We start from the raw sequence: 11,849 nt of genomic DNA on the forward strand, positions 1-11,849 counted from the left end.
TCATATCTGGCTGTAAATTTGGATTCTTAATTATTTTTAAGTCAAGAATAATTTCAGTCACTGTTCATTTTGATTATGCAAACACCAGGGTTTCACTAAATAAATTAAGATAAAGGATGGAGACAGAGACTTGTAGAACACAAAGAAACAAAATGAACAGAATTATTTATTATGAGATGGCCCACAATGCCCCTTAAAACAACCTGTCATTCCAAAACAGCCCGGAGGTCTTAAAGCGTTCTGCTTTGAACTGTCCGATCTGACACAAACTGTATGACTCGAGGAAAGTCAGCACCTTAACCCTAAATTAATCATGCAAGCATTCTTATACCATTTCAACTGTGAGCATTCGTGAGAGCCACAGCTACTAAATATTTAAACTATGGAAGGAACACTGAAGTAGAAGTTATTTGTTCATTCTGAGCTTGTTTTTTTAGCCTCCAGCTTTATTTATTAATTGTGTTTTAATCGGTTTCCCTTTTGTAACTTGTAATTCCTCCTAGACCCAAAAAGTATTGGAGAAGATCAATGTTGTCTTCCCTGCCCCACTGATTTTCAGTGTTGGTGTTCACAAAACAACAGCAAGCTTTAAGATGCCTTCTCTACTTTTCTGTCGCTTTGTGTAAACTACTGTTTGAGAAACAATCAACAAATCATTTATAATATACTGGCGCCAACGAGATGGTACTGATCGAAAACCATTTCGCTTCATGTGTAAGATGAGTAATCGCAGAATATCATGCATTGATTTGGCTGGATACGGAGGTCATGCAATACCAGGCCAAAGTCTTAGTCTGTACATTCAAAAGCAACAAAAATATTCAAGCACCCACAAATCAATTGCTTAGAACGTGAATGATTGAACATCTGATGCTATACGGTATCTTGGAATGGCAAATTGTGTCAAGTCGCAAAGCCACTGAATAAGTGAAAAAAAACAACAAAAAAAAAACAAGTGCCTACTCCGTTTTTTTCCATGTTATTTGTTTTGGGCTTGTCCGGGGTGTGTCCACGCCTAAAAAGTAGCATTTTGGAGATGTTGGGTCGAAGTGTACAGGTGTAACGGTAGCCAGCTGGTAGGGAGCTGTGCAGTGTGTAAACCTCACTTCCCTGGCTTCAAGAGGCACACTAGTGACTGATGCTAGAGGCTGTAGCCTTTAGCCTCCTTTTTAGCACACCTGTCTCCCATGCCGGAGACGGCGGTTAGAATTCCGCTAGGAGCGGGTCGAGCAGGACCGGTTACAGTGGTGCCGTGACCCGGATGGGAGTGAGGTTTAGTGGGGTGAGTGTAACAGTAGCTAGCTGGTAGGTAGCTGTGCAGTGTGTAAACCTCACTCCACTGGCTTCAAGAGGCACACTAGCGACTTATGCTAGAGGCTGTAGCCTTTAGCCTTCTTGTTAGTGCGCATGCCTCCATTGCCAGAGACGCTGGTTCGTATCACACTCAGAGCGGCTCGAGCAGGACTGGTTACACAGGCAATAACCTGTAAGAATAATTAGTGGAGTGTGTTAGTAACAGAGAGAGGAGTCATTTATGATGTTCTGTTTTATGGATGCTTTGTTAATGTGTATAAAAATGAGTTTTATTTCAAATTGATTTTAGTCAGTAATTTAATGGGTTATCAATACATTTATATGGTCATTTAGGGAATGAATTCGGTATCATGATAAGGTGTCACACAGCTACAAGTCATTTGTTATGTGTCTTCAGGTCCTCCTTTTTTTTGTGGAAAAGATCTGATCTCCTGTTAACAGAATTGAAACGTTAAATAAAGCTGTGCTGTTCTGCTATGAATGAAACGTGGTTTTGGTTTGTTGACTAGCCCTGATCTAATCCATCAACCATGTGGCATGTCACTGTAATATTTAGAGAAGAGAACAGACTTCAAGGAATTGGAGAAAGGTGCCCTGCTGTGCGCATGACGGGCTGACAAAGCACTCCTACTGCCCCCTGTCTGCAATTGTTTGGGCAAAAAGATAGTCTTGCCTCAGACTCACACCACTGGTTGAGCCAGACGTTGAAGCAATATTTTGAAAGCACCACAGTGCTTACACTCTTCAAGAAGCCAACCTACCAATAGCTTACTTATAGTTTTCTCTGGACATAAAACTGCAAGGGATTCCCATAGTCATGTCAAATTAAAAAGTTATGGACATTTCTAAAGTGTATTACAATTTTTGTAGTTATGATCTGGAAATTACTTTGAGTGCAAACACTGCCATTTAAAAAATAAATAATATAAAAATAAATAAATCACAAACGAGTTAAAGTTTAATTGATCCAAATGAGTAGGAACTAGAGGTCGACCGATACTGGATTTTGCCAATACAATAACTAAGGAGGTGGGAAAGGCAGATAACCGATTAATCAGCTGATAAATTTAAAATTGATTTATAGAATGTAAAATAAAAATAATATTCTTACTATGACAGGCACAGACAAAGAGTCCTAAATAAATAAAATCCCAGATGCAGTTTATTGTTCAACCAAAATCCCCAAAATAACCAGAAAAAATAAAGATTTGGTGCATAAAGTGGGATTTTTAAGTATAAACAAGCCCCAAACACACTGGGTACGCTTATTTTGAAACGATGAAAAAACTATCTGCAACTATCGCCAGAGATTTTTGCTGATAACAGTAGGTCCAAAAAATGACTATTGGCATTGATTAATCGGTAAAACCAATATATCGTCCACCTCTAGTAGAAACCCTGAACTGGCATAGGAGAATGTATTTCAACATACAAAAAAATGACAGAAAAATCAAATAATGTTTGTACTCTAATGTATTTACAACAGAATGGTAAAGCAGAGTCAGTCACAACAAAATAAAATAATTCCTGATACAGAGGAAACAACTGGTGACATGGTATCTTTGGCTAAAAATAAAAGGAACAAAACATCATTAAAACCCATCACAAAGCAAAATACAAATAAAATGACAAATAGAAGATAAAAAAAAAAATAATACACAACAAATTACCAAAACAAAAAAATAAAAGTCTGACCCTGTAGACTGTAAAAAACAAAGCTCATTTGCTTCAAAATAACAGGGTACACAATAGTAATCGTGCTAATGGGGCTTTACACAATAGCTTTCTTTAATCAAAAAGAGACGACAAACCAGAGATTATAGGGAGAGATCACCCAAAAGTGAAAATCATGTACTCACCTCATGTCATTTTTAAACCCATATGACTTTCTGTTCTTCACGTTCATTATGAAAAAAAGATGCAAAGGTGACTGAGGCTGTCAGTCACTAACATTCTTCCTAACATCTTTTGAGGTCCATGGAATACAAATTGTACAGGTTTGGAACAACATGAGGTTGTGCAAATTATGACAGAATTTTCATTTCTGGGTGAACTATCCCTTTAAATCTCTAAACTGTGGCAAACCATTCTATGTAATGTTTCATTTTATGATCTTTAAATGATTACATTGATCTACCCCTCACTTTCTTCATCCTCTGCTGCCGTGTAGATACTCTGGTTTCTTCGTTTGATTCGAGGTGTGCCACCAGAGTGACTCACTGGACCCGCTCTCTCCCCGCTGGTGCGTTTGGGGACCCTGGCTAGTGTGAAGCCTCCCTCTTCCTCTGAGCTGCCCTGAGAGAGGGATGCTGAGTTAGAGGGAGGGGGAAGAGAGAGAGACAACGGGGAGCGCAGTGCAACGCACGGGGGTGGTAAGCTTAGTCTGCCTGCCATCTCTCGCGAAGGGCTGCTGTCTCTATCGCTGTCCTGGCCCCCAACCCGCCCTTCCGGAACCACTGCGTCTGTCCATTTCTCCTCGGCACACCCTACCCCCTCCTCCACCTCATCCCATTCGTCCTCGATGGTAATTTCATCTGGGTTGTAGGAGCTGGAGAGGACAGAGGTGTCGGTGGGATATTCACTGGGTTCATCTACGCTACCCGTGCTCCGGTTATCCTCATCTTCCTCCTCTTCAGTTGCACCGGAGGCGCCCTCCTCCCCGAAACTCTGCCCACCCCGTCCAGCTATGGCATAGATGTCCGTCAGGCCGATGGTAGCACATAGCTCTGTGGTTTGGGGGTTGGTGGAGTAGGCTGGGTGTGAATTGGGCTGAGGGTGGCTGGGGTCATAGGCGGGAACCGTCAGGCTGAAGTTCTCGGGGATACAGAGGTCACCACTCAAATCGCTCACGACCTCCATCATAGCTTCCTCTGAGGCACTAAAGTCCCACCTTTAAAAGAAAACAAAGTGGTAGAGTATGCCTAAAGACTTGTAGCATGCATATTCATTGGTATGCAAGACACTGACCGTATGCACATAAAACTTACAATTAATAATGGATTCGGTCATGTGGTGCTTTCATGTCATGACGGAATTGCCGTAATTATAAGATTCCGACTTGTAAAAAGCATTCACATCTTCCATGAACTTGTAATTACAAGTTGTAAACTGTTGTGATGTCATAAAAAAAGAACTGTTAAAGGTAGTGAACATGTACTTTATTCCTGTTTGATATACCTTTTTATTATGTCACTGTTACCTGGAGCACTTTGTTCTAAAAAAAATTAGCACGTACCTAGAGGTGAATTCATGTTGTGAATTATATTTTGCTGTTATCAACAACAAAACTGTTATGGTGTTAAGAGTGTTTCCATAGAAACAAATAATTTCCTAGGTTTGAGAACATTAACAGCTTCAAGTAGAGTAGTGGTAGTGTAGTGGACTAAAGCACTGAACTGGTAAGTGGAAGGTTGTTGGTTAAATCCCCCCACCACCATTGTGTCCTTGAGCAAGGCACTTAACTCCAAGTTGCTCCAGGGGGATTGTCCCTGTACTCAGGGCACTGTAAGTCGCTTTGGATAAAAACGTCAGCCAAATGTAAAATGTAAATGTAAAGTAGAATATCAGAGTTGCCATCTCAAATGCAACATCGCATTATATATGCGTCATGTAAACATGTTAACTCGATTTAAACCAATATTCAATATTTCAAGAAATCTAAATAAGACAGCTGGCATATTAATTTGAATTTTAATATTTTATTGAATTTTAACTTAAAGGGATATTACACTCAAAAATGAAAATTCTCTCATGATTTACTCACCCTCCTGGCATCCCAGATGTGTATGACTTTCTTTCTTCTGCAGAACAGAGAATATATTTAGAAGAATATTTCAGATCTGTAGGTCCATACAATGCAAGTGAATGGGTGCCAACATTTTGAAGCTCCAAAATCCACATTAAAGGGGCATAAAAGTAATCCAGATGACTCCAGTGTTTAAATCCATGTGTTCAGACATGATATGATAGGTGTGGGTGAGAAACAGATCAATATTTAAGTCAATTGTTTTCATAAATTCTCCTCCGTGCCCAGCAGGGGGCGATTTGCATGAAGACCAAAAACAGAAGAAGGGGAAAGTGAAAGTGAAGGAAAAAGGACTAATATATTTATCTGTTACTCACCCACACCTATCACATCGCTTCAGAAGACATGGATTTAACCACCAGATGCCTGGAGTACTTTTATGTTGCCCTTATGTGGATTTTAGCTTCAAAATGTTGGCACCCATTCACTTGCATTGTATGGACCTACAGAGCTGAATATTCTTCTAACAATCTTCGTTTGTGTTCTGCAGAAGAAAGTAAGTCATATACATCTGGGATGGCATGAGGGTGAGTAAATGAGAAAATTTGAATTTTTGGGTGAACTATCCCTTTAAGTTATTAGTTTTAATTTACCTTGGAGCAAATGTAGTAGGTGTCCTTGCTGATATTATAGATGAATATTTGGAAATGAGGGCTGACCCAGTTTAAACCATAGCATGCTCTTCTCGAGAATTGTTTTAAGATTAAAAAGAAAGAAAAAGGGCTGACTACCACAGCGAGAGTGAGGGGGATTACAAACATTAAAGGGATGGTTCACCCAAAAAAATAATTAAGTCATTGTTTACTCACCCCTGAGTTGTTATAACCCCACATGACTTTCTTTATTTTTCTTAACACAAAGGGAGAAATTGTAAAAAAAAAAAAATGTACTCGATGTCATACAATGGCAGTTTATGGTGACCACCTTTTCAAGCTTCAAAAGCACGCAAAAGTATAATTCAGAAGTCTAATAAATTATTCCATGAGACTCATGATTGTTATGAAATCATACGCTGAGGTTTGGTGAGAAACAATTTTTAGTGAAACTGTTGACCGACCGTTGATCTCCTCTGTGCGTTCGTAAGACTACACGAGAGCAAGTCCAAGCAGCCCTCCACTTGTGAAATGGTCAAAAACTCTGATTAATATAGAAAATATACCTTTTATTGTGTGTTGTTTGCCATCAGGTTAGGACACGGTGTGACGGTGGCTGCCTTCAGCCTCCTCTGTCTATCTCTCTCTGCTTGATTGAGAACTCAGTTTCAAATAAATAAGGCTGAGCACAGAAATGCATCAATTCTCCAACTACAAACTCAGACATATTTAGTAAGCTTGGTTCTCTGGTTTGTGTGCAGCTGTGTTGTGTTCTGTAGTTAATATCATAGTGGCAGACCTGTATTTAGATAAACAAAATGAGTTTTCGCTTGAACACCCCATCTCGCAGCATAACTGCAGCTCTTGTGCAGTTTTATGAATGTGAGGAGATCAATGGTCGGTCAACAGTTTCACTAAATATTACTTCAGATTTCGCTTTGTTTCTCACCAAACCTCATCATATGCTTTCAGAATGATAATGAGTCTCATGGAATCATTTATAAGACTTTTGAATTATACATTTGCATCCTTTAAAAGCTTGAAGAGGTGGTCACCATAAACTAGGGGTGCCCCCTGATAGTCGACCAAAGGTTAATCGATGAGAAGAGTCTTGGTCGACAAAGTTTTGATTGGTTGGTTGGTCGCAGAAAAACTCCACAGGAAACAGACGAACACCGGTATTAGCGCTGGTTGGACGCTAGGTGATACTATGGCGTAACTTTCATTAAGCCTACACAATAAAGCAAGACACCTTGATTTCAAACTTAGAACTTTATTTTTTATTTGAACTAAAAATTCAAATGAAACTGGAAAAAAAATAAGTGCAATTAAAATGTGTGTTGCTCAACTTTTTGAAAGATGGTTTTACAACAGTTGTCAACATCTCTCTGGCAAAGAACCTACTTCATCTGTGCATTCTCTACCAGTTGGGTAAGTCGTTATCCGGGAAAATACATAATGTGTGTGAATACATTTGTTTTGTTTCCTCCTTCACGATAATGAAGACATAAAAACAATTATAATGATGATAATAATCACTGAAATATAAATCATGGTTCGAGGTGAACGTGTTTTTGTATTATTTTATGTTTTAATTACAGATGTATTGGCTGCAGAGTTGCGTTCACAATAAACTGCTCTGTGGAAATAAAGCAAACTGAACTCAAAGCACCCCCTGAGCTGAGATGTCTGAGGTCATCTGCAGCACTTATAGACGATACTGTTCTTGCAAAAAAAAATTGGAAGACAGAAACAAAGAGAGAGAACTCTTTACATGCGTGTGTTCCATGAGACTGCATGCCTCCATATCAGCGTGTCATACATGCTCATAGACGGCTTTTCTGTTATATGTTCTTAATAATATAATAAAGTGTTTTTCTTCAAGCACGTGTCTGTGTCTATGGGCAAATTATTTGCAATATGAATTTGATAATAATAGCCTAATAATAATAATAATAATAATTTTATACACGGGAAAACGAGCAAAATATCATCTTGACATCGTCAAACGCATCAGCTATTGGCGATCACTCTGACCATCGTTGAACCCCGAGATCATCGTCTGTCGGCACAACCCTAATGTGCATTTCTCTCTATAAATTAACAAAATGTACAGACAGTCTCCTTGTTGGTTTTTCCCACACATTCAGGATCATTACTGCTTTTGCCGGTGTCGCTGCGGCTCGCTTCATGCGTGCGCTTGTAAAATGTATATTTTATAGGCTCATTATTACGATTTAGTATGTCTCTGTAATGTAGAACAGTGTAAACAATGTTGCTTATAACATTCTTTCTCAGCCCTGGAACTCAAACCATTTTCTGATGCCATTTTCTTTGGCACTGCCATTGCATGACATCACTGAGCACAACATTTTTTCACAATTTCTCCCTTTGTGTTAAGAAAAAGAATATACCATAGAATACGCAAAAGTCATATGGGTTATAACAACACAGGGGTGAGTAAACAATGACTGAATTTTCATTTTGGGGTGAACTATCCCTTTAAACATAAATCAATAATGTCTCAAGACCTACATTTTGCTATCCATTGTGCTCTTCTGTGCTGTTGTCAAGGACATGAAGGATAACTGTGCACAATTACTAAAAATGAATTGAAATAAATGGCAAGAGAGAGCATCTCCAGTATTTCTACAAGAGACTCAAACAAATTAAACAGAATACAGACCTTAATCTGAATGTGTTGTGCATATAAATGTGGTCTTTTTAACATTATCTGTACCGGGTATGTAGACCGTTGTTCTGTGGAGGGTTCCAGAATTTGCAGGATGGTTTCTGAAGACTGTCAGTCGCTTTCAAAATGGCCAGCCACTCTGGGTCATACTCAAGGTGCTCAGAGGAGCCTGGTCTGTCTGCTACCTCCACGATCTGTCATATCAAAACACTTGTTCACTTACAAACACTACATCTACTGCTTGGATCCCAAGAATCGTTGGTTAAAGTGGGGGATCTTAAAATATGTAATTGTTGTATTAGAATATAAATAGCAGGATCATTACCTGTAAGAAGTCTCTATGTGGAAGACACTTGTCAAGTGAAAGAAACTTGGTGATCTTTGGGGCAGCATTATTCTTAGCCTGTTGTGACAAATAATGTGAGGTTATTTACTTTTAATACATCATAAACACTGATGTCGACTACAGGTTTTTACATCAGACCCACCTGGTGTTGCATTATTGCAGCAAACTTCACGTGCAGGTGAGCTGAGAACCAGTAACTCGGCTGTAGGTGCTCTAGGATCTCTGCAGCTGCCGGACTGCCCAGGGTCCCACTCTCCACCTCCTGTCTGAGGAACTTCTTCTTGTGCAGAAGCTGATTTGTGTTGCCGTAGTGATAGATGCCTCGTGGCCAATCATGCGTCATGAACACGTCTACGGGCATCTTGATCTGGAGGAGTGGTGTTATGTATTATACATGGTAAAGAAGAAAACAATCTTTCTGCTAGAACAATCATCAAGCATGTATATGGGTTGTTTTAATAGTAAAACTGAAGTGCATGAAAAACTACGAAAATATTAGTATTTTGCAGGGATATACAATATTTCTATAGCCATATTGTTATCTGCAAATATTAGCATTTAATTTTTTTGTAATTATCAGAATTTTGTGATCAGGAAGGAGGTCATTTCAGGACTTTTTTTTTTTTTTTTGCAATTCAAGCAGTAAAATAATGTTCTATAACAGGTTTCCAAAGTATTAAACAGGTAGCAATCTCCCTACTGTAAATCATGTTGTGTTGATGCCTGATTTCACTTGAATGTAAAATTTGAGATTTTGGCTTTAGTGTGAATTTTTTTTTTAATCAACAAAACCGTACTGATGTATAACAAAATAAAAATAACATATATCATAATGTGTTCTCTATCTGTGCATTCCTTGTATTTTGTGAATATTTATGTCTATTGATGTGCCTCTCCTTCCAAAGGCTTACCTGTTTAAGCTTGAAGACATCAATGTTCCTTATGTGGTACACGCTGCGCAAGGATTCTTGATTGTATGGTGGGAACTCAAAGTGTCCTAAGATTGCATGTAGGACTTTGTTATAAACCTTCATATTTGGGTATTACAAGACAACATATTTAGAGTTGTTTAATCTCACCTTTCTTGTAATCGTGGGATTTAAAGATTCCAGAAAGACCACCAATCCGTACACCTCTAAAGCGTACAACACCAGCATAACCTGAGGAACAAAGAACATTGAAGGAATAGTTTACCCAAAAAGAAAAAAATCTCTCATCATTTACTCACCCACATACCATCCCAGATCTTCTGCAGAACACAAATGAAGACTTTTAGAAAAATATCTCAGCTCTGTAGGTCCATACAACGCAAGTGAATGGTGACAGAATTTTTCAAAAAGCATATAAAGGCAGCAAAAATGTAATCCACACAACTCCAGTGGTTAAATCCATGTCTTTAGACATTTCATCATATGTGTGGGTGAGAAACCACTCAAAGACTTGCAATATTGACCAAATCATTATTTAAGTAGTTTTCTGTAATAAATCTCCAATTTTACTTTTACATCCGCTCTTCTCTCCTAAGAGTTCTTCTTTTATTTTAGGTGATTCACATTCTTCATGCATATCGCCACCTACAGGGCAGGGAGGATAATTTAGAGTAAAAAGACATAAACATTGATCTGTTTCTCACCCACACCTATTATATTGCTTCTGAAGACATGACTTCAACCGCTGGAGTCTTATAGATTACTTTTATGCTGCTTGAATGTGCTTCTGGAGCTTCAAAAATTTGGTCACCATTTCCTTGCATTGTATGGACCTACAGAGCTGAGATATTCTTCTAAAAAATCTTCATTTGTGTTCAGCAGAAGAAAGTAAGTCATACACATCTGGGATGGCATGAGGGTGAGTAAATGATGAGAGAATTTCATTTTTGGGTTAACTATTTACCTTTAAGTCCACTGACAAGTGCAAAGTGCTATCAAGAATATAAAAAAAAGAAGAAGAAAAAGAAAAGAAACTGATGGAAAACAACATTAATACCAGTTTATTAGTCTGCTTAACAACACATTGAAGCATTTTTGCCTTTCTGAGTTTAGGGTAAAGATCTCACCCAGGTAATAGATGTTGGGGGCCACCCAGCCTCCATATGGAAGCTCCTGCAGATGGTTTGATGCCTCATGGTTTCCACCAATGAAAATTGTCAGAATGGGGGCCTTCTTTTCACCAGAGTAGTACCTTGGGAAACCCATTGAAATGGCATGAGAAACAGAGGTTGATACTGAATTTAGACAGCATGCAAATGCAGTTTATTGTAAAGGGGGACATCAAAGAATCTATAAATGTTCAATACATTTCTGTGTATATGACTGTGTAGTATATGTCTCTATAATAATAATAATTGCCTATCTATCTATTGAATAGTACCAACTGTTAGCTCACTTGTAGAACGTTTGCATTTGTCTGTATTTGGCAGGAACCGCCATGCATTTCATGTCTCCTTCATTTCTGACGGCCTGGAAGTCTCCGCAGCAGAGTAGCAGGTCCACCTTCACACCTTCTTTATTCTCCAGGTAACTGATGCTCTCATAGATCTTGTCAAGCTCGCCATGACAACAGCCTTCTACTGCAACTTTCATCTTTGTAGCTCTAGTTCATATCACAACATTACACTCAAAGACGATAAAACACGCTATCCAACGCACAGGAGATTCTACATTTACATTCTAATAGTTTTACAGATGAACGTTGATCTTTCAGTAGTCACTCTGCCTCCCTGTACTCACATGCTAGTCTGCACATGCGCAGACTGGTCATGTGACCGGTGTACTTAATACATTTTTTATTCCCCATCCACACTTTCCATAATTTCTATTTACTGATCATTTTATGAAATAATAATAACGCCTGGTTTTAAAACCGTTTATCATTGCATAGTATTGGGAATAATACTTCCAATGCCGTTAGTTAGAGTACTTGTTAACTATAAATATCAAAATAGTAACTTTTTGTTTCTTCATATGTCAATATACTGTACAGCAACCTCATAATAATATTTTGCTGCATGCTTTGTAATGTTCATATTTTCCTATGTTTAATACCTTGTTGAGTGTTCTTAATTTCTTAAAAAATACATTTGTATTATTTTCTTTATTT

The 11,849-nt window shown here is 38.4% G+C and overlaps 1 protein-coding gene across 1 annotated transcript; it reads right to left on the reverse strand.

The window, feature by feature from the left end:
- Positions 1-37: 37 nt before the first annotated feature.
- On the reverse strand, positions 38-11,487 carry LOC127448116 (lariat debranching enzyme-like). Its single transcript, XM_051710420.1, has 8 exons — positions 11,136-11,487; positions 10,807-10,931; positions 9,830-9,910; positions 9,662-9,747; positions 8,893-9,117; positions 8,730-8,807; positions 8,453-8,598; positions 38-4,204 (listed from the first exon to the last, which is right to left on the reverse strand). Exons 1-8 carry the CDS (start codon positions 11,330-11,332, stop codon positions 3,448-3,450), a joined length of 1,695 nt encoding a protein of 564 aa, XP_051566380.1. The 5' UTR covers positions 11,333-11,487; the 3' UTR covers positions 38-3,447.
- Between the last annotated feature and the right edge of the window lie 362 nt (positions 11,488-11,849).

The sequence above is a fragment of the Myxocyprinus asiaticus genome, chromosome 11 (assembly GCF_019703515.2).
Source record: "Myxocyprinus asiaticus isolate MX2 ecotype Aquarium Trade chromosome 11, UBuf_Myxa_2, whole genome shotgun sequence".
In the NCBI taxonomy this organism is placed as follows: domain Eukaryota; kingdom Metazoa; phylum Chordata; class Actinopteri; order Cypriniformes; family Catostomidae; genus Myxocyprinus; species Myxocyprinus asiaticus.

Bases quoted from the DNA above. Each gene is read 5' to 3' on its own strand.
- LOC127448116 (XM_051710420.1), bottom strand. From the start codon at position 11,332: ATGAAAGTTGCAGTAGAAGGCTGTTGTCATGGCGAGCTTGACAAGATC. The intron at 9,911-10,806 runs GTGAGATCTTTA...TTTGTTCCTCAG, and splicing joins CCCCAACATCTATTACCTGG to GTTATGCTGGTGTTGTACGC. The intron at 9,748-9,829 runs GTGAGATTAAAC...ATGCAATCTTAG, and splicing joins ATCCCACGATTACAAGAAAG to GACACTTTGAGTTCCCACCA.